This window comes from Conger conger, chromosome 2 (assembly GCF_963514075.1).
Source record: "Conger conger chromosome 2, fConCon1.1, whole genome shotgun sequence".
NCBI lineage: Eukaryota > Metazoa > Chordata > Actinopteri > Anguilliformes > Congridae > Conger > Conger conger.
The window spans coordinates 43443935-43471014 of NC_083761.1; the positions used below are offsets into that span (position 1 = coordinate 43443935).

The 27080-nt window shown below is 42.4% G+C and overlaps 1 protein-coding gene across 1 annotated transcript; it reads left to right on the top strand.

The window, feature by feature from the left end:
• The first annotated feature begins 403 nt into the window (after positions 1-403).
• On the top strand, positions 404-4577 carry g6pc1a.1 (glucose-6-phosphatase catalytic subunit 1a, tandem duplicate 1). Its single transcript, XM_061231053.1, has 5 exons — positions 404-711; positions 1266-1375; positions 1684-1789; positions 3070-3185; positions 3569-4577. The coding sequence occupies exons 1-5, from the start codon at positions 494-496 to the stop codon at positions 4069-4071; spliced, it is 1053 nt and encodes a 350-aa protein (XP_061087037.1). The 5' UTR covers positions 404-493; the 3' UTR covers positions 4072-4577.
• Positions 4578-27080: the final 22503 nt, after the last annotated feature.

Genomic DNA, 27080 nt, shown 5'->3' on the forward strand with positions numbered 1-27080 from the left:
AAAAACTGCATTTTGTGTTTACTTGTGTTGACTTTGACTAATATTTAAATTTATTTGATGTTTTAAGTATGACAAATCAGGACTTTTTCACACCACTGTAGCTATGGTTACAAACAACAATGTGTGGAAAGTGTAAAATGCTCTGCATCTCTCATCCCATCAATGCTCCAAACACGAGTATTATATTCAATGTCTGCAGGGCAAATCTACTGTTGGATCAATTCATGACCTCATTTCATAGTCTGAAAAAGTTGAAGCCTGTTTATCAGGTTGGCACCAGCAGCATGGGGTTACGAAGGTCATAGAACCTGGATAATCCCAGATTCTCCTGCAAGCAAACAAATTGATCAGCCTCGTATAAAGTTCACTTCAAAAGAACAGAAAATGTAAAAACGATCAGACAGGAAGGGGAGAGCATCAGACTCTAGCCTTCAGACCCTCTACTGTCCTTATCCTGCACATAGTCGCTGGAGCTGGAACGGGCGGCAGCACCATGGACCTGCTGCACGGTTCCGGTGTGGATCTGGCCGTCCACCTGCAGGCCCAATGCCGTGACTATGAGAGCTGGTTCCACCTGGCTTCCATGGTGGCAGACCTGCACACCGCCTACTTCATCCTCTTTCCTGTCTGGTTCCATCTGCGGCGTGAGGTGGGCATCAAGCTGATATGGGTGGCTGTCATTGGAGACTGGCTCAATTTGGTCCTCAAGTGGTAAATTTATTTTCCAGTCATTACATGCAGTTTTTGCAAATGTGTTTTCCTAAGAACAATATTTAAACTTAAAGCAACAGTGTAAATATGTAGTGAATGTTACTTTTAACAAGAATTACTTCTGCAATCTAAATGAATGATATTGTTCCTGGAAATGCTTTGGACATGAAATATGGTGATGTATTTAGTTTCATCTAAACACTATCAGCATTTTCTGCTAAAACAAAGAAAAGTTGGTACTGGTCTAAAATTTCACATTTTAAAAAATACAAATGCAGTGGAAATGCTGTAGTGGAATAGTGCAAACATGGATTTTGTCTTTTGAGGCCAGTGATTATAAAATGTAATAAATAGAATTCAGGTGAAATACTCACATAAACGCACTGTTCTTTTCTTTGTAATGTGGAACATCCATGTGTTTGTACATTTCATGTCCAAATCTTGCACACAGATTGGCACCGTAGTGAACTTAAAAGAAATTCCAGGATATTCTGATCAATTCTGATAAGGAGAACACAACTGCTGGATTAATTGAGATTCTTATTTTACAACAGGGTTCTGTCTGGGGAGAGACCATACTGGTGGGTTCATGAAACACCGTATTATGGGTCATTGCAAGTGCCTGTCTTAGAACAGTTCCCCATCACATGCGAAACTGGGCCAGGTACTGCTTCTATTATCCAAAGCTCAAGTCAGATTATGCATTGCACAACTCTCAATGGCAAAATTCACAATGAATTTATGACTTGTATAGTAAGCTAATGATAAAATCTATTTTAACTAAGTCAGTGATATCAACCTTTGCTCCTCCTGTTAAGAATGTGAGTCAATGGTGGCACAATCTTATCTGGAAAGAAATTTGTGTCAGAGGAAATACCATTTGATAATAAAAATCACTCCTGGGTTAGGTCTGTTGCATCCCTGCCTTTGAGTGGAACTGTCCGTTTAGTGTGTGGTCGGTGTGTTCCACAGGTAGTCCCTCAGGCCATGCCATGGGCTCTGCTGGGGTTTGGTATATTATGGTCACAGCTGTCCTCTCCATTGCTGCAGAGAAGAATTGTTCTGCAGTATTGACAGGGTGAGTCGGGTGAGTCTGAGATATGTTGACCCCTGTCCATGTGTACAGATAATCAATAAACAATAAACGATAAACAATGTGACCAAATATGTCAATAATTTTATCAACACATCAAGTTTCATCTTATTAAAGGCCACCAGTAATGATTAAATAGTAACGATAGTTACAAAAAGGATAAAGATAGATTTAATTTTTTGGGTTTAAACACACAAATCCAAATTATTTTAATATCCTGACCCATACATATACAGTACTGTGCAAAAGTTTTAGACAGGTGTGAAGAAATACTTTCAAGCATTTGAAGAATGCTTTCAAAAATAGAAATGTTAATAGTTTATTTTTGTCAATTGACAAAATGCAAAGTGAGTGAACAGAAGAAAAATCTAAATCAAATCAATTTTTGGTGTGACCACTCTTTGCCTTCAAACCATCATCAATTCTTCTAGCTGCAACTGCAAGCGTGTTTTCCAGATTCTGAATATTCCATCAATGTTATTCAATGATTTAAAAAAATATATATCATAAATATTCTAAGAATATATTCAAAGTTTTCCCATACTAGGTGAAGCAACTGAACACATTTGGTAGGTCTGGCTGAAAAGCTGTAGGAGGAGTATGGTACAGAATACTGATGAGGAAGGAGACTAGTCTAGCTAACCTAATTATCCTGAATTACTTATCCTAATTAATGAATGAAGACGTAGGATCATCTTTCATAATTCCTGGCACAGCAATTGGTGTTGTTGGAAAATGTCTCATATTTAACAAAGACAAATATCGATATTTACTCTGGGGTCTTAATGACATGGTGTGAAGACACCCCTCTGTGTAGAAGATTGTTGATGGCAGTCTAGAGTGCTGCTGAGCCACTGCACCTAGTCTGCACAGAGCCATGAGGCCATGTGATTGACATGAACCCTAGTTCGTTTCAAACCTGCCTAGTCCCTTTGCATAAATTAGAACAATAGCAATGAATTAATATTATTGTCATATGTAATTTAATAATCATATACATCAATTGGACAACTTGAATTTGCTTCTGGACACCGACCTGGTCTTTAAACCGTGGGCCAAACCCAGAAACACCTGAAGAAACCACCTATGCTGAATTCTTTGGTATATACTGGTGTTTCAATGTTGAGACAGTTTCACTTTTGCGATAATGCTCAGTCAAGCTAATTAATTTGCTGATGAATATACGTAGCTGTGTGTCAGTAACATATTTCTGTACATGGCCAGACTGTGTATTTAGTGCTGATTCCCCCTTCCCTCACCTCCAGGCTTATGCGCTTGGTACTATGGATGGTGTTCTGGTCTGTGGAGCTCCTGGTCTGTATGTCTCGGGTGTATATGGCTGCGCACTTCCCCCACCAGGTCATCATAGGGGTCATCTCAGGTCAGTCACCCTTGGGAAACCCATGACATCGGTCCTAAATTTTCCCTCGGGATGAATAAAGTATCTATCTATCTCTCTATCTATCTATCTATCTATCCCTCAGCTTCCAGGTTTCACTAACACATTTTGTCCCTACATGTCCATTTTGACAGTCAATTTCTTCACTGTCTCTTGAAATTAGAGACATTGGCCCATCCTGGTATGTTCATACTTATGAAATTTGCAATGATTCTCAAATAGGGAAATCTTAAAACCACGACTCTTTCCCATTGCTTTTGTTTCACATTTAACAACCTTACCTGCATACACTACCCCAGAATGGTATGGGTGGTTTTCCCGTGAACTTCTTATTGTGAATGAGGTCTTTTGTCTGCTGATGGCAGGTATGATGGTGGCTGAAATCTTCACCAGAGTGCAGTGGATCTACAGCGCCAGTCTGAAGAAGTACGTCTACATCACCCTGTTCCTGCTCAGCTTTGCTGTGGGTTTCTACGTGCTGCTGAAGTTGCTGGGTGTGGATCTGCTCTGGACCCTGGAGAAAGCAAAGAAGTGGTGCGTCCGTTCTGAGTGGGTCCACATGGATTCAACACCCTTCGCCAGCCTGTTGCGCAACATGGGCACTTTGTTCGGCCTGGGCCTGGGCCTGCACTCTCCCCTCTACACCGAGAGCAAAAAGGGCACCAGCGCCACCTTCAGGGGTGGCTGTATCATTGCCTCCCTGGTGCTGCTGCAGCTCCTAGACTGTCTGAACTTCTCCTCTGATAATGAGACATGGTACTACTTGTTGTCCTTCTGCAAGAGCACTACCGCCCCCCTCATCACCACCTCTCTCGTGCCTGGTTTTCTTGCCCACCTGTTTCGTTCAAAGAAATGCAAAAAATATTGAAGACTAATGGGATGAGATGCCATTCCTCTTCCAGATTCTACCATTGAGTTCTCCATATCTGTCCCCAGCTCTGAGACTCAGAGTGCTGGGTGATTTTGTGGTACATGTGTTTTAACTGGAGCATAGAATGAGTGAAAGCTCACACATAAAATGCAAGTTGCCATGTTAGCATGCTTCAAAGCAGTCCAATGCTCTGAGAATTGCCCTCGGAGATTGTACTGTAATAGGGGATGGCATGCCTATTCAACAGTTGAAGCTCAGAGAAACACCTTCCAGTGACTTGGACCTGCTGGCTGCTTTTGTTGCTGCTTTTGTAACAGAAACTGAAAAATTGAAACTGAAGTTCTGGCAGAATGCACTGAAGGACCAGGACACTTGTTATCTTCTTATTAGGAACTCCCTCAGGTGAGTTCTGTTTGCTCTGGGTGCTTTTTAGAACTGACCCTGGCTTCTGTTGACAAATTTCCTGTGTTTATATAATCTCTTACTTGCTCATTTACAATAAAAACTGCAGTGAGATTTTTAAGAAAAGCATTTTCCATTTTGCCTTTGGAGTATTTCACTGACTGAGAATGCCACAGACTTATAATTGATCACCTGAATACCACTATCTTTGTGTTTTAGTTTTTTTCCTATTATAATGCTGGAGCAATGCTTAAAATTCAACAAAAACATATTGCGAATATCATCATATTATGTGTTCAGAGACCAGAGAAACTTCTGATATGAGTGAACATCCATATTTTCAGCTGGGATTTCATTTAAAATGACCTGCATATTGAAAAACTCCAAAACATGACATTGAACAAAAATGGCAAAAATAATCCATGCACCTTCTTTCACTTCTGATATATCATTCAATATGCCTTTATATAACAGTGTCCTGTAAAAGCTGATGTTAATGATTCTCCATCCCTATCTCAGTAAACTTGGCCCTTGTGTACCAACTTAGGCCCAACTCCAATTCACATGCTCATACACAGACATGCGTGCTGTCAATCAGATGCTTTAAAGGGGATTGGTCCACGAGGTTGGCACAACTCCCCTGCTGAGAACACAAGGCCAAAGGTTGGCTAGCGACCTCTGAGATCTGAACCGTCGCCCTCTCAGCAGGAAAAGATTGTGTGTACTGTATCTGAGAGATGCCCTGCAGTTACCACAGGTTAGTGTGGCCTTCGGGGTTCAGTTGTGCCACCATTGTCACTCACCCTAACTAACACCACTTTCCCTTTCCCTTCATCCTTGCTTTCAACCAAATCTGTTTTTGTTCTGCCTGTATCCCCTCTTGGTTCTGAGGATTGATCATTTCAAAAGCAAAAAGCTTCTCCAATTTGTCTCCTCAATAAGAAATGTTGTTCAGAAGTACGATAATGTTATCCCCTCTGGATGCAGTGGTATGATCTTGCAATTTGCCATTATATTAATTACAGGGTCTGAGGATTCTCATTAAATATTTTGTACCTTTGTAGCTCGGAGGTCGGAAGCCCACCACAGATTAATCATAAGACCTCCACACGTACAGCAAAACTGCAGGGAAGCAGACCTGGGTCAGATGGGTAATTGCTTTGAATTCAAATGCATTACTATATTCCATTGATCTTGCCTGGTTCAATTGAACCGACTAAGAGGACCAGAAGCCAGGGATTGCACTTTTTTGTATTTCATAGGTTCATAGGTTCCAATACACCAGACAAGCATGGAGAAGTATTTGAATCCAAAACAATTGCATGTTTGACCAAGGTCTGCACGGAAGGTTGTAGATGTTCTGTTTTATGAATAGCTGCCTTAATTTCACAGTGAAACCAAGAACCTCCTGAAAAGTCCTATTTTGGTATCTAGAAATCATGCATTTTTATATAATCAAATGGAATTATGGCAAGGTTGATGACTTCTTTATTTTTCCATTATAGCTTGTTTTTAACATACAGAAGAGCTGTTGTTATTTGCTTGGTAACCATTTTTAGAATCATTTTGGTAACCTTTATGCGTGCGAGGTGGGATGCGATATTTAAAAGAACTTAGCGTTTTTTAGTGCAGCTGATTTTTCTCAGGAGAGTAGCTACTAAGCTAGCATTTACCGTATCAGATGGCACCATACATACAATTTACAGACAAAATGCAAACAAGATAAAAGCAGTGTGTACCACTTTTTGTGTGCATCATAGATATGCCTTTGCGTGATGATTCATAGTATCAAGGTAAACATCCTGCATAGTATGCCTTTAAGAAAACTCTCTTGCTTACAAGCTCACAGTGAACTAAAAGATATCACACTAGCAACCTCGCTATGCCAAGATGGCACAGCATATGGGGTAGGATGTCTTGTGCGACTAATGGATTTCAAGAGGCCAATGTTGAATGTTACAACAGTCAACAGATGCTGACATCAGAAGCAGAGTCCAACAGAGCAAACAAATAACAGGCCCAATCCCGGATATGCAAGAACAACATGTAGCACAAACAAGCAGGTTATCACAAAGTCTATTTTTTCCCTTTTTATCTTACATTTGCTCATTCGCTTATCCAACTCATGACTGTGTTGGCTACACCTGGATTCTTTCTGGTGCAGGTGAGGTAAAGTTGGGTGCTCAGACTCAATAGCAATGTTGAATCTGACAGTATATGGGGCGGCCTGTAGCGTAGTGGTTGAGGTAAATGATTGGGACCCAGAAGGTTGGCGGTTTGTTTCCCGGTGTAGCCACAATAAGATCCGCACTGCCGTTGGGCCCTTGAGCAAGGCCCTTAACCCTGCATTGCTCCAGGGGAGGATTGTCTCCTGCTTAGTCTAATCAACTGTACGTTGCTCTGTATAAGAATGTCTGCCAAAATGCCAATAATGTAATGTATATCCAGTGTTCTGCCTGTTGGTTAGCAGACTGCTTGTCTTTGCAATTCCCTTTGCCAGATTTTTCAATTTTTCTGTATCCCTTTAATTTGCTTTTCCTTGGACACATTTTATCATCTGGCTCTCTCAAAAGCCACATAGAAAAAGTGCCACCTCCATTGTAAGACACTGTGTTGACTGTGAATGTGAATATATGTGAATATGCATGTACTGTACATGAATATTACATTACATGGCAAGTTGGTGGCCCGCATTAGAGCATTGTGTTGGGGATTTTCCGGAAAGAATTTTTTTTTCTTCTTACCTTGTTTTTTTATACGCTTGTCTCTGTTTGCCTAGTTTTGTTGTTTTCTTCAGCTCTCAGAAGGCCATTTCTGTTTATTTCACAGATCAGGGACAACAGTTATATATTAACTCAGCTGTTTTGCTACTTGTTTCCCACTCCTTTTTTTTCAATTTCCATACAGCGCTCTCTTTTGCTTGGGCAGAGGGGAGTGGCAGGTGAAGGGGCGTTCTGGGGGCAAAGAACAGGTTGTTCTCAATGTATCAGTTCAGGGCAAGAGGCTACACAGAGTGCAAACAGGACTGTGAATATGGTCTTGTCACCTTTTTTGATTGACGCTTTTTATAGAGCATTCTCAGCATTGTTTGGCATGTACATTTTACTATCTGATCACCATGATCTAATACCTGAGCAAAGACAGCTAGACTTCCCTCAATTTTGGTAGTTTCCATTTTGCAATGTAGACCCCATGACAACAGTGGGACATATCTTGTGATGTAACACTTCATACTATACAACCGTTTGGGATATCTGAACATCAGCATTTCTGTGCCGTCCTTTGCAATTCTCTTATCTTCATAATGGCCACATGCATGGTTCTCCCTGTACTAGCTCATTGACTCTCGCTCATTGATAAGTTGCACTCTGACAGTAGTTAACAGGTCTGGGAGAAGCCACTGCTGAGTGTTTACGAGAGGCTGCCCTGTTTCTCACTCGTGCATGGACTGATGTAGGCGTGCCTTCCCCACCGCCCCTTCCATAGGTCACCTCCTGATACCTGCGTGATGGCTATGAGTTACCCTGTGAAGGTCCAGCAGCCCTCCCTGCATTGATAGCCGCTGAGAGTTGCACTGAGGAAACAGCCGACACAACCAAGATTAGCACTCTGGCAAAACTTTGCGAGGGCTGTTTCGCTGACTGGGAAAATTTGGGGCTGTCTTACTCTGTCATGAAGCAATTAAATTAAGTCATTGTTTTAAACCGCAAAAAACTTGCCTTCTCTTAACAGGTGTTTTCGTCTTGTAATGAGATTTAAAATCTTTGTTTTTCTCTCAAGTACAAAATATTAGCTTGTTTTAATTTACAGTCACTTTGGCTCTAAATTCAGAATCTTGAGGTCATTTTTCAAAACTCTCAAATTTTCAAAGTACTTGGTATTTGGTTTATTTTTCGTATTAATAATTTGTTCGCTGAATATTGATAATTCAATATTATTCACATTGATCCAACTGAACAACCAAAGTATTAGCAATTCAAAATGAAATACACACATTACGTATGATATGGCTGTCTTTTCATTCATTACAATGCATCTAACTATAAATGAATCCAACTACTCAAAATAATAACTAACTATAACATTAGTTTTATGGAAACAACATGCCACATTTTTGGATAAAAAAACAGTTTTTGGAACATGAACCAATTTTGCCACATTAACATTAGATATTTAAGCACCATCCTTAATCACAGGGGTTTTCAACATTTTTTGACAGGATTTTCTCTTATGTCCCCTCTTGCTATACAGTACACTGGGGAAAGACCCTCTATGCATGCCTGATCCATCCCTGCAATCATCTGCTGATACATATATCAAAGCATCTGGCATCCATCATCTATGCTGAATGGCACCACAAATCTGTGTTCCTCTCCTCCCCATCCCCCCATCATCCAAACATTTGCCTTTTCCTTAGATTAGCATTGTTAGCTTTATGTCTCCCCATGGGGACAATTCTATGGACAATTCTTCAAAATTTGAGAATTTTGGGGTCTAATTCAAATTTAATTAAATTTACAGTCATGAAATTAGAAAAAGCATGTATATTTCTGAATTAACAACATAATGAATGGTCTTGTGTCAGGATCCGTTAGATTTACATTGAGTATTTTCTTGCGGAAAAATAAAGTAAAATCTTTTATCAAAATTGTTTTGGGGTATCCATAGCACAGAAATGCCACTACCTAACTATACTAAAATCAGTAGTTGGTGAGCCAGCTGCCATTGTAGTAGACCTGCGGAATGGCATTGAGATTGGTTTTGAAACTAGTGAGATATTGAGGTGCAACGGATATCGAGGCATGGTAATACTGTAAGACAAAAAAGTGTGTACACATGTGTGTGTGGGCAGTGGTTGTGTACATTTGTTGTGTGTTTATCACTTTTCGAGCAATAAATGGATGTGCTATTCTGAGTACCTCCAGGGATATATAGGCTAGTGGTATGCAAGCCAAATTGGCTACTGTATTAGCAATCTGCATTTTGCAAAATCAGTGCATAAGAGACATTGATCAAAATCACCTTTATAAAAACAGGCCCATTGGATACACTTCAATGATTTTTCTCATAGCCCTTTGAGATCTGTATCTATGTCTGCTCTATATTGCTCCCTATGTGTAAAGGCTTTTTTGTTTTATTTTAATGAAAAGAAAATATAATGGGAACTGAATATGGCAAAAGCAATGTGACAGATCAATATAACAGCCTAAAATGAGAAGTTGATTGTGCGGTGTTGAACATGATATCAAATACAATGCCAATTAGTGTGTTGTCTGGATCTGTGGAACCAAAGAGGACAAACCTCTAAAACTTCCTGACTTCAAATTGTCTGATAATAATCTTGGGGTCTGTAATGAGGTAGAATATCTTGGACATGTTATTACAGAACTACTGACAGATGATGATGATATGTATAGGCGATGTATGCACAAGCAAATGTTCTCTCATGTAAGCTTAGTATGTGTGCAGATGGAGTGAAGATATCCCCTTTGAGAGCGTATTGTACACTATATACTGCACACTTGTAGTCAAACTACAAAAAAGCAAGTTTACAGAGACTTTAAGGAGCTTATAATGATGCCATGAGAATATGACTTAATTTGCTGGCTTAATCACTCTTTCTAGTCTTATGAAACGTAAGGTTTAGTACTACACGTTATCAATCCCAGCTGGTACAGATGTCTCTTTGTAAGACGTTAATGTATATATAAATTTTATAAATAAATACAATTTATTAAATGTCTTTGCACTGCACTCCAACACATGCATTTCTGTAGTTATATTACCCAGCTGATGATTTTTTTTTTTTTTTTGAGATATTTTTTAGGCCTTTTTCAGCTTTATTGGACAGTATGTAGTATGCAGCACAGAGAGACAGGAAGAACGGGAGCGAGAGGAAGACATGCGACAAAGGTCGGACGGTCGGATTCGAACCGCCGACGTCACGGCTCGCAATGAACATGCGGTTAGTGCTCTACAAGCTGCGCCACCGAGACACCCCACCCAGCTGATGATTCTTGGCATGAAAGAGCATACTTTTTATTACCATAATTTTACTTCAGCTTTATAAAGGGGCCATTTAAACCGACATCTCAAAGTTATCTAGCTAGTGAAGGGATCTTTCTCATTGCTACTTTCAAAGAATTTTGCAAACTACTTTCTGAAGTGTGAATTATTTTAGTTTTAGTTATGCATACATAATAAATTGCAGATAATCTCATTGTCAATAGTAGTAAAGAGAAACTAATACATATTCCTAACACAAGTTCAAATTGGTCCAAATTACACCTTGGACATTTAAATGGATATACAGTGGGATCCAGGATTATATGCACCCCTGACTGGCAATGCACAAAAAATATATATATGATTACTGAGATGAACTCAAAATGCTAACCTTTATTAATGTTTCAAAGGAACCAGCAAAAATCAAACATTCATTTAATTATTACTTTGTGAATCCAAGGATAACAGCACAGAGTCTTTTCCTGTAATGCTTGACAAGGTTACAGAACACATTTGGAGGGGTTTTGGACCATTCCTCAATGCAGACCTCTGCAAGATCCTTCACATTATTGGGTTTGCACTTATCAACTGCCCTCTGCAGTTTAGCCCACAGGTTATCTATTGGATTGAGGTCCGGCACCTGGCCACTGCAGACCATAGATTTATGTTCTGCAGCCAAAATTGTGTGATACTTGGTGATACCAATTACATTATACCATTTATTTTAACTAGTGCCCCTGGACCTCTGGAATTAAAACAGCCCCAAAACATCACTGACTTAGCAACAAATCTCACTGTGGCTATAATGTGCATCCCCTTTTGTGCATCTCTGTTTCAATGCCAAATGCTGCACTGATGCTGTAACTAACCAAAATGTTCAATTTGGTCTTATCTGACCACATATTCATTCAATCATACTTTAAATGACCAAAATGTCCAAATCCATTATTGAACAGCCTGCCAGCGTACACTAATTTGGTAGTCAAATCCTCTTTGACTCACACATGCAGATACTGTGAATGAAAGAGTCAGGCAGTGCCAGTGCAGTGTCAGTGTTGTTTAACTAGTTATCAATACTAATAATCTATTGGGTGATATTTGTCAGATGAACCTGACAAATACCTTATAGATGAACCACTGGTCCATATTATAAAACTGGCATTTCTAAGGGTAATTTTCTTAATTGACAATGTGTGTGTTTATGAGGTTGAGGAATGGCCAGGAGCGACTAAGGGTAATCCCTTGTAAGCGGGCATGCGAACGTGTCCGCCACTAAACCCCGGGAGGTAGAGGAAACAGAAAACAATATGGAGACGGCTCCAACCAAATAAAGGAAATAGCCCCAAAAAACAGCTAAGGAAAATAAAGCAACCCTTAAAAACCAGGGTGAATAACCCAACCAAAATGAGTGCTAAAAGGCGAGCACTGCAACCCCGGACCGGGGATCCCAAAATAAAAGTACAACCTAGTATAAAAGACTAGGTAAGCAAAATAAAGAACCGTGAGTCGCAGCCCAGGAAAACGCACAAACCAAAATACATACCGGGGACAACGTCCCTCACCCACAGGCTCACACGAGCTGAAAACAAAAGAGAAAAACAAAAGAACCTATAGGAAGGCGTTCGCAGTGTACACAACACTAGCGAGCAGAACACCTTCCTTACCTTTTTTCTTTTAAATGAATGCGAAAACCCAAAACCAGCACAATACCTGACTCATATAACCACTGAGTCTACCATGTGCTTTACCAGCTTGGTGACAGAGCAAACAGTGACACCAAAGAGTCGACCGATTGTCCGCGAGTGCTTTATATACAGCTTCAGGAGGTAAGGTACCCTTGGCACTAATGAGGGCCAGGTGAAAATAATAAACTGACAGTCTTAACATAGAAACAATCACATGATTGAGAATAACCTTTTATTATTATCCTTATTACAAATTAGACCACTTTCTGAATTAAGTGCTTAGGAAATTTATTCTATAATATAGATGGATATAGACTAAGAATCTTCCTCTGTCTCACTCACCAAAGCAGACAGACAGCCTGTGAGATTAATGTCTCGGCTTTTCCTAGAAGGGGGTTGCTAGCACATTCCAATCTTATGGCAAGGTTGGAGTTTATCTGGAGACTAAATACTGATAATCCTTGGTTGTAAGCGACATGTATTCCTTGTTTTAAAAAAATAAAATAAAATAAAATAAAAAAAGAAAGAAAGAAAGAAATAAATAAATCTAGGCGGCACGGATGGTGCAGTGGTTAATGGATGGATGGATGGATGGATGGAAATAAAAAATCTGCCTTGAGGTAAAGTTCCAAGACAGTGTATATAAGTCATACTGTATGTGTTCCAAATAAGAGAGCTGGTAAACCCTCTCACTTTCTGTATCTATTTGCAAATAAATAATAAGTTAAACTCAGGTAAATTGCTGTTTTGCTGTGGATCTGTTTGATCAGACGATGCTCACCGAGATGTGAAAAGGGTTTTTCCCAAACACATGAAATCATGTATACTCCTCAAGGTCTGGAAGGCAGCCCATGTACTTCTGCTTCATGAGGACAACTGAACCATGTGACCTAAATACCACCCTCAGTCTTCAACTACCTGGATAAGAATTGTACCTTGAAAGTTTATCAATCTGGACTTGGAATTGGATGAAGCACCACTTTCGCCATAACCCTTGCTTAATAACTTAATAAATGCCTTAGATAAGAAAAAGCATTGTGCTGCTCTATTCATTGATCTCTCAGAAGCATTTGACACTATGGGTCATTCATTATTGTTGTATCGGCTCTTAATTAGGTCAAGCTCTATGTAACTATTAATTACCTGATTTATAGAACCTTGTATTACCATTGATACAACATATAAGGTGCACAATCTCTTGACTTCACGAAAGGAGTCCCTCAAGGTTTATTAAGACCAGTTTTTTGTTACAGTATATAATTTTACATTTACATTTTAGTAATTTGGCAGATGCTTTTAATCCAAAGCGATTTATAAGTGCATAGGTTCTTCCACAAGCTAAAGCATCACATCCATAACTAATAAAATACACATCAAGTGCTGTTTTAAACAAAAAATACAGTCATAGTAAGGGCAATTATTTTTTTCATTAAAATTATTTTTTTTGGGTTAGACAAGAGGGATATCAGAAAGGGGGGGGGGGGGTTCAAAAGGGAGTACTAAGGTACAGTTTGAAAAGGTGTGTTTTTAGTCTGTCGAAATAGGGGGAGGGATTCTGCTGTCCTGACATTGGTAGGTAAGTCATTCCACCACTGAGGAACCAGAACGGAAAACAGGTGTGAACGTGCAGCTCGACCGCCAGGTGCTCGTAGTGAGGGAACCATAAGGCGACCAGAGCTGACAGACCAGAGTAGACTAGCTGGGGAGTAGGGAGTGATTAATAATAATAATAATAATAATAATAATAATAATAATAATAAACTTTATTTATAAAGCACATTTAGAACAACCATGGTTGACCAAAGTGCTGTACAAAACCAGGCAATAAGATTAAAGATAAAATGAAATAAAATGAGATAAAATGAAATAAAATGAAATAAAATGAAATAAAATGAAATAAAATGAAATAAATGTACATTATCTTGATTTCCCATTTATGTCTGACATAAAGGCCTCACTAAAAAGGTGGGTTTTTAACAAGGATTTAAAAACATCTATGTTTTGGGCAGATTTAATATGTGGCGGTAGGCTGTTCCACAGCTTGGGGCCAGCTACCTCAAAGGCCCGGTCACCCCTCCTAGCTCTCCTCGACATAGGGACATCCAAAAGTTGCTGATTGCATGATCTAAGTGATCTAGCTGGGGTATACATATTGAGGAGTTCAGACAAGTACGTAGGTGCTAGACCATTCATTGCCTTAAAAACAAATAATAAACTGTTAAAATTGATCCTGTAACAGACAGGAAGCCAATGTAGGGATGACAGTGCTGCTGTAATATGCTCCCGTTTCTTTTTGCCAGTCAGAAGGCGGGCAGCAGCGTTCTGCACTAGCTGCAGACGGCAGAGAGAGGACTGGTCTAAGCCTATATATAGAGAATTGCAGTAGTCCAGACGAGATGTTATAAAAGCATGGACCACTCTTTCCAAATCCTTTTGAGAAAGATAGGCCTTGACCTTGACTATTTGTCTTAACTGAAAAAAGGCAGCTTTGACAACAGCACTAATTTGCTTCTCAAGTTTAAAGGCACTGTCAAAGGTAAAACCAAGGCTTTTCGCAGTCGGAACATTTTTGGGGGCCAGGGGGCCCAGAGCACCAACAATGTCTTCCGATTGAGCTGGATGTCCAAACATAATGACCTCTGTCTTATTTTCATTTAAATGCAGGAAGTTAGCATCCATCCAGTTTTTTAAGTCTTTAAGACATGCAAGTAAAAGCTGCAGTGACTTCTTGCATTGAGATTTTACAGGTAAGTAAATCTGTACATCATCAGCATAGCAATGGAAAGAAAGGTTATGCTTCCTGAAAATTGACCCCAGGGGCAGCATATATAAAGAAAATAAAATAGGACCTAGAATAGAGCCCTGAGGGACTCCACAAGTGAGTGGGGCTGTATCTGAGGAGTAATCTCCCACATGGACAGAGAAACTCCTGTCCAATAGGTACGACCAAAACCACTCCAAGGCAGCCCCCTTAATACCCACACAGTGTTCAAGGCGAGATAAAAGAATCTCATGATTCATGGTGTCAAATGCCGCTGTCAAGTCTAAGAGCACCAGGATAGCAGGCTCACCTGTATAGTCTGTAGTTGTTATCAGATCATTAAAAACTCGTAAAAGGGCAGTTTCAGTACTGTGCCGAGGTTTAAAACCAGACTGAAACTTTTCACAGATGTCATTTTTATCTAAAAATGATTGTAACTGAATAAAAACTGCTTTTTCCAATACTTTAGACAAAAAAGGTAACTTGGAGATAGGCCTGAAGTTAGAGAGAACCGAGGGGTCAAGATTTTTCTTTTTGAGCAGTGGTTGCACTACAGCATGTTTGAATGCAGCTGGGACACATCCTGAACTGAGACAGGTATTGATTAGCAATAATAATAATAATAATGAGGGGCAATATGTAGGCCGCAGATGCTTAATTATATCTGAGAGCGAAGGGAGGGATATAGGCTCAAACTGGTCAAAAATGGCAGAGCACAGAGATGGAGCAGTGTCAATGGTAACACTCAATGTGTTAACACTCGTGTGGGCTAGCCTAAGAGTAGAGACCCTCTCAATGAAAAATTTAAGAATATTTTCACAGAGTGTGGGTGAAGATATGATGGGGGATGCATCACAGGGGTTAATAAGGGAATTAAAACATTAAAAAGAACCCAAGGCTTGTGGGTGTTTTTGGAGACTAAGGTAGATATGTACTCTGTTTTGGCAGTTTTAACAGCTCTCTGGTAGTCTGATAGGCAACTACGCAGGATTTCTAGAGAGACATGGAGTTTATCCTTTTTCCACTTTCTCTCAGCGCGCCTGCAAGCGCGCCTGAGAGAACGGGTGGAATCATTAAGCCACGGCTCTGAAAGTGCTTTGGTGCGTTTAAGCCTAAAAGGAGCAACAGAATCCAGTATTTCAGAACATGTAAAATCAAACATGGAGATAAGCTCCTCAGCACTGAGAGCACAGTTCACATCCAGCGCACAAATCGAGGAGACGCTGAAAATATCAGAGAACTGTGATGTGGTCGACTGGTTGATCGTGCGCAAACGGCATGCGGAGGCACGTGATTTGATTCCCGAGCAAGGGATAGAAGATGTAAACAGGACAGGTAAATGGTCTGAGATACATGCTGTTGTACAGATTTCATTTACAGAAACAGATAGACCAAACGATAAGACAAGATCCAATGTGTGTCCCTTTTCATGTGTCGGGCCAGATACAGATTGGATGAGATTAAAAGAATCAATTAAGTGCAGAAATTCCCTGGTTAAAGGTCTTGATTCACAGCACACATGGACATTAAAATCACCTAAAATTAAAATATGGTCATATTTAACCATGATCCCTGACAAAAAGTCAGCAAAATCATTAATGATGTCCATGTTACATTTTGGCGGACGATAAGCAACAGCGCAGAGCACCGGGGAGGACAGGTTCATTTCAAAGAGCTGCAACTCAAAAGAGTAACTAGGTGTGGAATGACACAGTCGGCACATGAGATTAGATCTAAACACTGAGGCTATGCCTCCACCGTTACCAGTGGTGTGAGGGGAGCTGAGGAATGAACAGTCAGGGGGAAGGAGTTCAGAGAAAGGTGCATATTCGTCAGCATGGAGCCAGGTTTCCATAATGAACATAAAATCCAATCCCCGGGAGATAAAAAAAGTCATTTAATAAAAATGTTTTATTAACTATTGACCTTGCACTTATTAGAGCCATGTGAAGGTTTACCTGTTGAGTAACAGCCAAATCGACACTGGGGGAGGGAGAATTTAAGATATGTGCAACTGGACAGAGCACTCGCATACCACGGCAAGCCTGACTATCACGACGGTAGGGGTCAGACAATCTAGGCCTATTGGTCACACAAACAGGAATAGGGATACCTGCAGAAAACACATTAGAACAGAAGGGGGGGATCACATCAATAGGCTGTGTTTTGACCCTGGAAGGAAAAGATTGTCCCAATTTGGTTGTCAGTCACGTGGGGCATAATCATTGGCACAGTGCACAGCATGTAGTATGTTTTCAGCAAGCACACGTGAGCCCAGCTTGTTTGGATGGGTTCCGTCTGCCTTAAAACAGGAGAACTGATTCCAAAATAGGTTAAAATTGACGATAAAACCTATGTTATTTGTTCTGCAAGTGGACTGGAGCCAGGTATTAAGACCGAGGATTCGGCTGAAACGTTCTGCTCTCCCCCCAGCATAGGCAAAAGACCAGATATAAAGACGGACTTTCCACAGTCATTTAAAAACTTAAAAAGGTCCTTGAAATCTTTTTTCGTTAGCTCTGACTGTTGACGAGCGGTGTCATTTGTCCCAACGTGTACAATAACCCAACTAATAGATGACGGGAGCGATAGCATCAGGCCCGGTAGCTTACCCAGGATGATGGGGACCGTTGCTCCAGGAAAGCAGTGTGTAGCTGCATTCGCAAAACCAAAGTTTCCGGGTAATCGAATCACCCACTATAAGGGTTGTTGGAGAGAAAAGGGGACGAGGTTGAGAAGGGACAGGCTCCTTTATAGGCCTGCAATGTGAAGTAGAGATCATCTCCCCGGGAGAGGGGCACTGACGAGATGAAGGGGCGAGGGATCTACGCGATCGCGTTGGCGACCCCGGGGAGCGTGTCCGGGCAGGCAGAGGCTGCGGCAGGGCCGCAACATCAGACCTGGGAGGACTCCGCATTGGACCAGGGTCAGGAGAACCACCAGAGCGGCTGATCACCGCCTCCCTGAGGATCCTTCGTCGGGAAGCAGAGGTCGCTGCCCGGTGTGAAGACCGCCGGTCTGGTTTCTGAGTGGAGGGGTGTGTCACTCGAGCGGAGCCAGGCTCACTCAAACCGCGAGCAACATGTAGGTCCGAAGTATTGTTTTCTTGGGGGTCTTCCCAGGGCTGAGTGAGTCCGTCCAACACTTGGAAGGTGTTCGTCAGCCGCAACTCTTCTGGGACTGGGGGTAAGGAGGTGCGCCTTCCTTGTCGGCTGCCCGTCGGGACAGTAATCCAAGCAGCATTAGCTGTGGAAGCTGGAGTGCTGCAGCTCTTTGGCTTAGCCCCTAGCTGTGACCAATCCTCCGAAGCCGCCCCCGCCACAGGGAGCTCGGCCTCGGGGCGAAGCAGCGAAACAGCAGCATCAGTTCCACGGGGTTCCATAAATGAATCGAGGAACAGCTCATCGTCTTTAATGGAGTGCAAGATGGAGATCCGTCCTTCCAGAACTGCAACATTTAAACTTTTACAACTTTCGCAGTGTAAAAAGGGCAGATATATTATAGAACTCATAACAAATGCGATTCCTCTTCAGAGGAATGTGCTTATTCTTCTCTTTGTGAATCAATTCATTTACTCCCCTGGAATTACATCCCGCATCTCCATACAATCAAATGTTCTTACAGAATCCTTTTTTTAAGCACTCAAAAATCTGCCAGTGTTGCGTTTTTACCACCAGTCTGGCCTGACAAGCGTTAGCGTATCAATTCCTCCTGCGCTTGAAGAATGAATTAGAGGCAAGTTTTCTAATGACTGCATAACAAAACTTGTGAATCAAAGGATTGGACGTAAGGTGGGGCAGTCCCCTTAGCAGCCTGAAATGCCAACACTAGGGCCTTGAATCGGATGCATGCGGCAATAGGAAGCCAGTGGAGGCCAATGAGGAGTGAGGTGACATGAGCCGACCTGGGCTGACTGGTCATCAGGTGGGCCGCAGCATTCTGGACCAGCTGGAGGGGCTTGATGGCACAAGCTGGGAGACGGGCTAGGAGGGAGTTGCAGTAATCCAGGAGGGAAATGAGTGCCTGGACTAGGAGCTGGGTGGCTTTCTCCGTCAGGAGATGACGGATACGGCAAATATTGTAGAGGAAGAACCTGCAGGTTCTAGCAGTGGAGGATACATGTGGAGCCAGGGTGAGGCAGTTATCAAGAGTCACCCCAGATTCTTGGCTGTATGGGAGGAGGATACTACAAAGTCCTCAACAATCAGTGAGAGGTCAATTGTCGGAGAGGATTTAGCAGGGATATAGAGAAGCTCAGTTTTGGCAAGGTTAAGCTTCAGGTGGTGGGAAGTCATCCATGCAGAGATATCAGCCAAGCAGGCAGAGATCTGTGTGGTGACCTAGGTATTGGGGGGGGAGGAAAGAAAGAGTTGGGTGTCATCGGCATAAGAATGGTAAGAAAAGCCATGGGAAGAGATAACAGAACCAAGAGACATGGTGTATAGAGAGAAGAGGAAAGGACCAAGAACTGAGCCCTGCGGGACTCCAGTTTGTAGGGGGTGGGGGTCAGAGACTGAGCCCCTCCAAGTCATCTGGTAGGAACAGCCAGAGAGGTAGGAGGAAAACCATGCCAGTGCAGATCCTGTGACACCCATCCCAGTCAGTGATGAGAGCAGAATCTCATGGTTGACTGTATCGAAGGTGGCCGACAGGTCGAGGAAGATGAGGACAGAGGAGGGGATTTGGCTTTGGTAGAGTGGAGCGCCTCAGTGACCGTGAGCAGGGCGGTCTCAGTGGAGTGGCCACTCTTGAAGCCGGACTGGTTGGGATTATGGAGATTGATCTGGAGAAGATAAGTGGACAGTTGGGAGCAGACCGCCTGTTCCAGAGTTTTAGCGAGAAAGGGAAGAAGATAGACAAGCTGTTCAGAGCAGAGGGGTCAAGAGTAGGTTTTTTGAGCAGGGGAGTGACTCAAGTGCAGGGGAGTGCCTCACTACCAAGTGGTTTTCTTGTGGTCACACAGCTGTTTAGTCCCAATCCTTTGAGTTCTTGTCGCATTGTGCATGTGGAAATGCTCTTACTTTCATTATTAAACATAGCCCTGAGTTCTTCTGTTGATTTTTTATGATTCCACCAAGCATTTAAGTGATCACAATGAAGTATTTGCTTATTTCAATCCAAACAGCAACTTTCTTTTTGGCCAGGCAGTGTATGAAAGGGTTTGATTGTGTTTTAGTCACTTTGCTTCATATTGCCTCATGTTGTGCTCAAAGAAAAACAACTGTCAGTTACATCCAGAATGTATTGCAAGACCCTGTTGAAAAAACCGCTCAAGCTAGGTTTTGAAACAACTGGTAGCTGGTTGACCAGTTCAGGCCAGCTCCATACTCAACATGGGTTGACCAGCTCAAGCTAGGTAGCTGATAATTTCTGGTAATTTCAAGCTGGTCATAGCTTGAACTTTTTTACACAGCTCTGGGGATTGTTCTAATTGAACAAGCAGTTCCAGTTTCCCAATTTTTTAATGTTTATTAAAATTAGACCACTTTCTAAATTAAGTGTTTACTATGAGTCTTTCTGTCTCTCACACCCCAGCAGACAGACAGTCTGTGAGATTAATGTCTGTGCTTCTCCTTGAAGGGGGTAGCTAGCACATTCCGGTCTTACAGCAAGAGCAAGGTTGAAATTTATCTGGAGACTAAATGATAATAATCCTAGGTTGTCAGCAACATGTCTTCCTGGTTTTTGTCTCTGCCCTTAAAAGACACTAAAAGTGTGTATAAGAGTCTTACTATGTCTGATTCAAATCAGAGAGCCGGTAAACTCTCTCACTTTCTGTTATTTCTTTGCAAATTAATACAAAAGTTAAACTCAAGTATAGCTGTAGTTGTTTGAAGGGCAATTTCCCTAACACGTTCCAGAAGAGTACCCATGTAGAGTGGAAGCAACAGAAAGAATGTAAATGAGCCATAGTTTGTTGTATACATATTTATGAATCAATGTGACTCCAAAGCCACCTTACAGGACAAAGGCGGTTCTTTCAGTATGTGGTCGAGGATCTGTTGGCGAAGGAGCTCGATCTCAGCGTGCTGCCGGTGAATCATCCTCTGTGCTTCCTTCTCGGGGTGAATGTGGTCGCCGGACTGCGTGGCCTACGCAGGGATGAAGTAGACTCTGGCACTAGGGAAAGAACAGCTTGTTTCAGGCATATAGAGCGAGTTGCCCCCTGCACCACAGCTGACAGCATTTTGCTACAAAATGGCTGCTCTGGGCATCATACAAAATGGCTGCCCTGGTCATCATACAAAATGGCTGCCCTGGTCATCATACAAAATGGCTGCTCTGGGCATCATATAAAATGGCTGCTCTGGGCATCATACAAAATGGCGGCTGTGCATCATCCAGAATGGGTGAATGGTGAACATTTCAGTTTCAAACATGCGGGGGGGCAGGGGGTGCATGGGTACCTTCAGTGCAGATGAGGAACTTTATGTTAAGTGTACATTACCGCTGTCTGTAACAGTGCAGTGGACACGCCCCCCCCCTTTCCCTCTGTAAATTGCACCTATGGATTAGCATGCTTTAATGCAGATTGTTGCGTTTCATTTTACAGGTTATATTAAAAGATGTACTCTGTCCTAATTGAAAGTGCATCCCATCCAATCCAGGCTGACTGAGTAACCATCTGTCTCAGATACCAATATATTATAGGCCATGGCTGGGAGGATGGCTGTACATAATGCCTTTTTGTACTCTTTCTGCAGAAATAAAGACCCTCATAATTGGATCTTGTCTGAAGTGTTTTACAGTGTGGGAATTTGTTCTTCAAACCAACAAAAGGAAGGTGATGAGTACAAAAGGAAGACATACCTTTGGTGCCAGAGGAATTGGATGGCTTCTTCCTCCTGTAAACTGACAACTGGTTCTCATAATCGTGGACTTTATCTTGAGAGTCCTTCAGCGCTCTTTTGAAATCGTTGAGCTCTTTGATCAAGGTGGAATTTTCCTGCACGAAGGCAACAACAAGCACAATATTGACTGTACGACACATTCCAAATCTGTCAACACCGATCTTGCTTTCATAACTCCCTAAGGAGGCCAGGTTCACTTGCATTCAGTGTATTCCATGACCAAAAGGAGTGTACAAGGTGTCCGAGTCTCAGGGTTTTAACTGCTGGTTGATTAACTACTTTAAACACATAGCTGAATCGATCAGCTGTCATTCTGAAAGCGTCATCATTTCAATCATAAAACATCTCTTGAAAATGCCAAAAGTGCCAATGAATGCAGAGAGCTAAGATAACAGGCATGTGAATCATTCCATCCTGGGAGAAAGCCTCCTCTTGGTGGATTCCATTCAGTGTATTAAACTCTGGCCTGTTTCTTGACTCTGCTCTGTCTGCCCCTGAGTTTGCAATTAAACCTGCCATTTTTTCTGCACCCCTGTCTGCTTTTGGTTCTTCTGTTCCCCCCGGCATAACAGATTCCCTGTTTGGTCGAGGATCTGTTGGCGAAGGAGCTCGATCTCAGCGCGCTGCCGGTGAATCATACTCTGTGCTTCCTTCTCGGGGGTGAGTGTGGTCGCCGGACTGCGTGGCCTACGTGGGGACGAAGTAGACTCTGGCACTAGGGAAAGAACAGCTTGTTTCAGGCATATACAGCAAGTTGCCCCCTGCACCACAGCTGACAGCATTTTGCTACAAAATGGCTGCTCTGGGCATCATACAAAATGGCTGCCCTGGTCATCATACAAAATGGCTGCCCTGGTCATCATACAAAATGGCTGCTCTGGGCATCATACAAAATGGCTGCTCTGGACATCATACAAAATGGCGGCTGTGCATCATCCAGAATGGGTGAATGGTGAACATTTCAATTTCAAACGTGCGGGGGGGCAGGGGGTGCATGGGTACCTTCAGTGCAGATGAGGAACTTTATGTTAAGTGTACATTACCGCTGTCTGTAACAGTGCAGTGGACACGCCCCCCCCCCTTTCCCTCTGTAAATTGCACCTATAGATTAGCATGCTGGAATGCATATTGTTGCGTTTCATTTTACAGATTATATTAAAAGATGTACTCTGTCCTAATTGAAAGTGCTTGTCATTTCCCATCCAATCCAGGCTGACTGAGTAACCATCTGTCTCAGATACCAATATATTATAGGCCATGGCTGGGAGGATGGCTGTACATAATGCCTTTTTGTACTCTTTCTGCAGAAATAAAGACCCTCATAATTGGATCTTGTCTGAAGTGTTTTACAGTGTGGGAATTTGTTCTTCAAACCAACAAAAGGAAGGTGATGAGTACAAAAGGAAGACATACCTTTGGTGCCAGAGGAATTGGATGGCTTCTTCCTCCTGTAAACTGACAACTGGTTCTCATAATCGTGGACTTTATCTTGAGAGTCCTTCAGCGCTCTTTTGAAATCGTTGAGCTCGTTGATCAAGGTGGAATTTTCCTGCACGAAGGCAACAACAAGCACAATATTGACTGTACGACACATTCCAAATCTGTCAACACCGATCTTGCTTTCATAACTCCCTAAGGAGGCCAGGTTCACTTGCATTCAGTGTATTCCATGACCAAAAGGAGTGTACAAGGTGTCCGAGTCTCAGGGTTTTAACTGCTGGTTGATTAACTACTTTAAACACATAGCTGAATCGATCAGCTGTCATTCTGAAAGCGTCATCATTTCAATCATAAAACATCTCTTGAAAATGCCAAAAGTGCCAATGAATGCAGAGAGCTAAGATAACAGGCATGTGAATCATTCCATCCTGGGAGAAAGCCTCCTCTTGGTGGATTCCATTCAGTGTATTAAACTCTGGCCTGTTTCTTGACTCTGCTCTGTCTGCCCCTGAGTTTGCAATTAAACCTGCCATTTTGTCTGCACCCCTGTCTGCTTTTGGTTCTTCTGTTCCCCCCGGCATAACAGATTCCCTGTTTGGTCGAGGATCTGTTGGCGAAGGAGCTCGATCTCAGCGCGCTGCCGGTGAATCATACTCTGTGCTTCCTTCTCGGGGGTTAGTGTGGTCGCCGGACTGCGTGGCCTACGTGGGGACGAAGTAGACTCTGGCACTAGGGAAAGAACAGCTTGTTTCAGGCATATACAGCAAGTTGCCCCCTGCACCACAGCTGACAGCATTTTGCTACAAAATGGCTGCTCTGGGCATCATACAAAATGGCTGCCCTGGTCATCATACAAAATGGCTGCCCTGGTCATCATACAAAATGGCTGCTCTGGGCATCATACAAAATGGCTGCTCTGGGCATCATACAAAATGGCGGCTGTGCATCATCCAGAATGGGTGAATGGTGAACATTTCAATTTCAAACGTGCGGGGGGGGCAGGGGGTGCATGGGTACCTTCAGTGCAGATGAGGAACTTTATGTTAAGTGTACATTACCGCTGTCTGTAACAGTGCAGTGGACACGCCCCCCCCCCCCTTTCCCTCTGTAAATTGCACCTATGGATTAGCATGCTTTAATGCATATTGTTGTGTTTCATTTTACAGGTTATATTAAAAGATGTACTCTGTCCTAATTGAAAGTGCTTGTCATTTCCCATCCAATCCAGGCTGACTGAGTAACCATCTGTCTCAGATACCAATATATTATAGGCCATGGCTGGGAGGATGGCTGTACATAATGCCTTTTTGTACTCTTTCTGCAGAAATAAAGACCCTCATAATTGGATCTTGTCTGAAGTGTTTTACAGTGTGGGAATTTGTTCTTCAAACCAACAAAAGGAAGGTGATGAGTACAAAAGGAAGACATACCTTTGGTGCCAGAGGAATTGGATGGCTTCTTCCTCCTGTAAACTGACAACTGGTTCTCATAATCGTGGACTTTATCTTGAGAGTCCTTCAGCGCTCTTTTGAAATCGTTGAGCTCTTTGATCAAGGTGGAATTTTCCTGCAAGAAGGCAACAACAAGCACAATATTGACTGTACGACACATTCCAAATCTGTCAACACCGATCTTGCTTTCATAACTCCCTAAGGAGGCCAGGTTCACTTGCATTCAGTGTATTCCATGACCAAAAGGAGTGTACAAGGTGTCCGAGTCTCAGGGTTTTAACCGCTGGTTGATTAACCACTTTAAACACATAGCTGAGTCGATCAGCTGTCATTCTGAAAGCTTCATCATTTCAATCATAAAACATCTCTTGAAAATGCCAAAAGTGCCAATGAATGCAGAGAGCTAAGATAACAGGCATGTGAATCATTCCATCCTGGGAGAAAGCCTCCTCTTGGTGGATTCCATTCAGTGTATTAAACTCTGGCCTGTTTCTTGACTCTGCTCTGTCTGCCCCTGAGTTTGCAATTAAACCTGCCATTTTTTCTGCACCCCTGTCTGCTTTTGGTTCTTCTGTTCCCCCCGGCATAACAGATTCCCTGTTTGGTCGAGGATCTGTTGGCGAAGGAGCTCGATCTCAGCGCGCTGCCGGTGAATCATACTCTGTGCTTCCTTCTCGGGGGTGAGTGTGGTCGCCGGACTGCGTGGCCTACGTGGGGACGAAGTAGACTCTGGCACTAGGGAAAGAACAGCTTGTTTCAGGCATATACAGCAAGTTGCCCCCTGCACCACAGCTGACAGCATTTTGCTACAAAATGGCTGCTCTGGGCATCATACAAAATGGCTGCCCTGGTCATCATACAAAATGGCTGCTCTGCGCATCGTTGCCCCATCGGTGGGAGTGGGGAGCATCAAACCCCTCCAGGAGTTTCCAGCTGCACCATAACTAGAAACAGAAAAACAGAGAAACAGAAAAACAGGCATGAGCAAACCAAGAAGCCTCCCAACTCCCCAAGAGCCTGCAGGTAACAGTGGTAACAGCTGTTGAAAGGGGAAATGCGTATAATCTTAAAGTACTACTTACCTGACTCAAGTCGGAAGTTCACATACACCTTAGCTAAATCTACAAAATTTCTGAGAACTGCCGCTACCATTGAAGGCATGAACGCGTTTGGAAACGGTTTAGTGCCGATTTCTGAAACGGATTTCTGTGATGTAAGGGCCAGAATGTTTCTGTACAATGACTGTTGCAGATGATACTTATGACACGGCTTTACAGTCCATTAGTATTTAATTTTCACACCGAAAACGAACGTCGTAACTGAACGCTATCGTTTCAAACAACGCATCCAGCACCCAGGTGAAACTACAGGTCAGTTTGTTGCTGTTTTAAAAGAGCTAGTTACAACGTATCAGTCTGGGGCTATGGGAGAGGAGATTCGAATTCAGCGCACATAATGGAGCGATCACTACTGGAGGTGCAATTGACCCTACTGAAAGCTGTGATGACAGCTCACCAGATTTAAATTGTAAAAATGGTTGGCATTCATATAGCGCCTTTATCCAAAGCACTGTATAATTGATGCTTCTCATTCACCCATTCATACACACACTCACACACCAACGGCGATTGGCTGCCATGCAAGGCGCCGACCAGCTTGTCAGGAGCATTTGGGGGTTAGGTGTCTTGCTCAGGGACACTTCGACACAGCCTGGGCGAGGGACCGAACCGACAACCCTCCGACTGCCAGACGACTACTCTTACTGCCTGAGCCATGAGCTATCGCCCTATTGTGGCGATAGCTTACCAGATTGAAGCCGTGATGATATTTTACCTGATTGAAGTCTTGATGATAGTTTACCTGATACAAATTGGATTAGATAGGATATAATTGGCTTCCAAATTGGGAGAAAAAGGGGAAAAATCTGAGAAGAAAAAAACAAAACAAAAAAACATTAATAAATATAGTATTAATTGGACATTGAAACAAAGTGCAGCTCAGGATAACCAGATTGAAACTGAGACGATAGAGGCAGAGGCTAAAGTAATGTGCAACGTTAGTGCAACACAGTTTCAATCTGGCGAGCTATCATCACAGCTTTCAGTAGGGTCAATTGCGCCTCCAGTAGTGATCGCTCCCTTATGCACGCTCAATTCGTCTTCTCAACTAGTTGGTCCCGAATCATCTCCTCTCCCATAGCCCCAGACTGACACGTTGTAACTAGCTCTTTTAAAATGGCAAAACACTGATCTGTAGTTTCACCTGGGCGCTGGCTGCGTCCGATAACATTCAGCTATGACATTCACATTCGGTGTAAAAATAAAATATGAATGGACTGTAAAGCCGTGTCGTTAGCAGCATCTGCAACAGTCATTGTATAGAAACATTCTGGCCCTACACACCCAAACAA

Coding starts and splice junctions, on each gene's coding strand:
- g6pc1a.1 (XM_061231053.1), top strand. CDS start 494: ATGGACCTGCTGCACGGTTCCGGTGTGGATCTGGCCGTCCACCTGCAG. Junction 712..1,265: donor CTCAATTTGGTCCTCAAGTG/GTAAATTTATTT, acceptor ATTTTACAACAG/GGTTCTGTCTGGGGAGAGAC. Junction 1,376..1,683: donor CACATGCGAAACTGGGCCAG/GTACTGCTTCTA, acceptor TGTGTTCCACAG/GTAGTCCCTCAGGCCATGCC.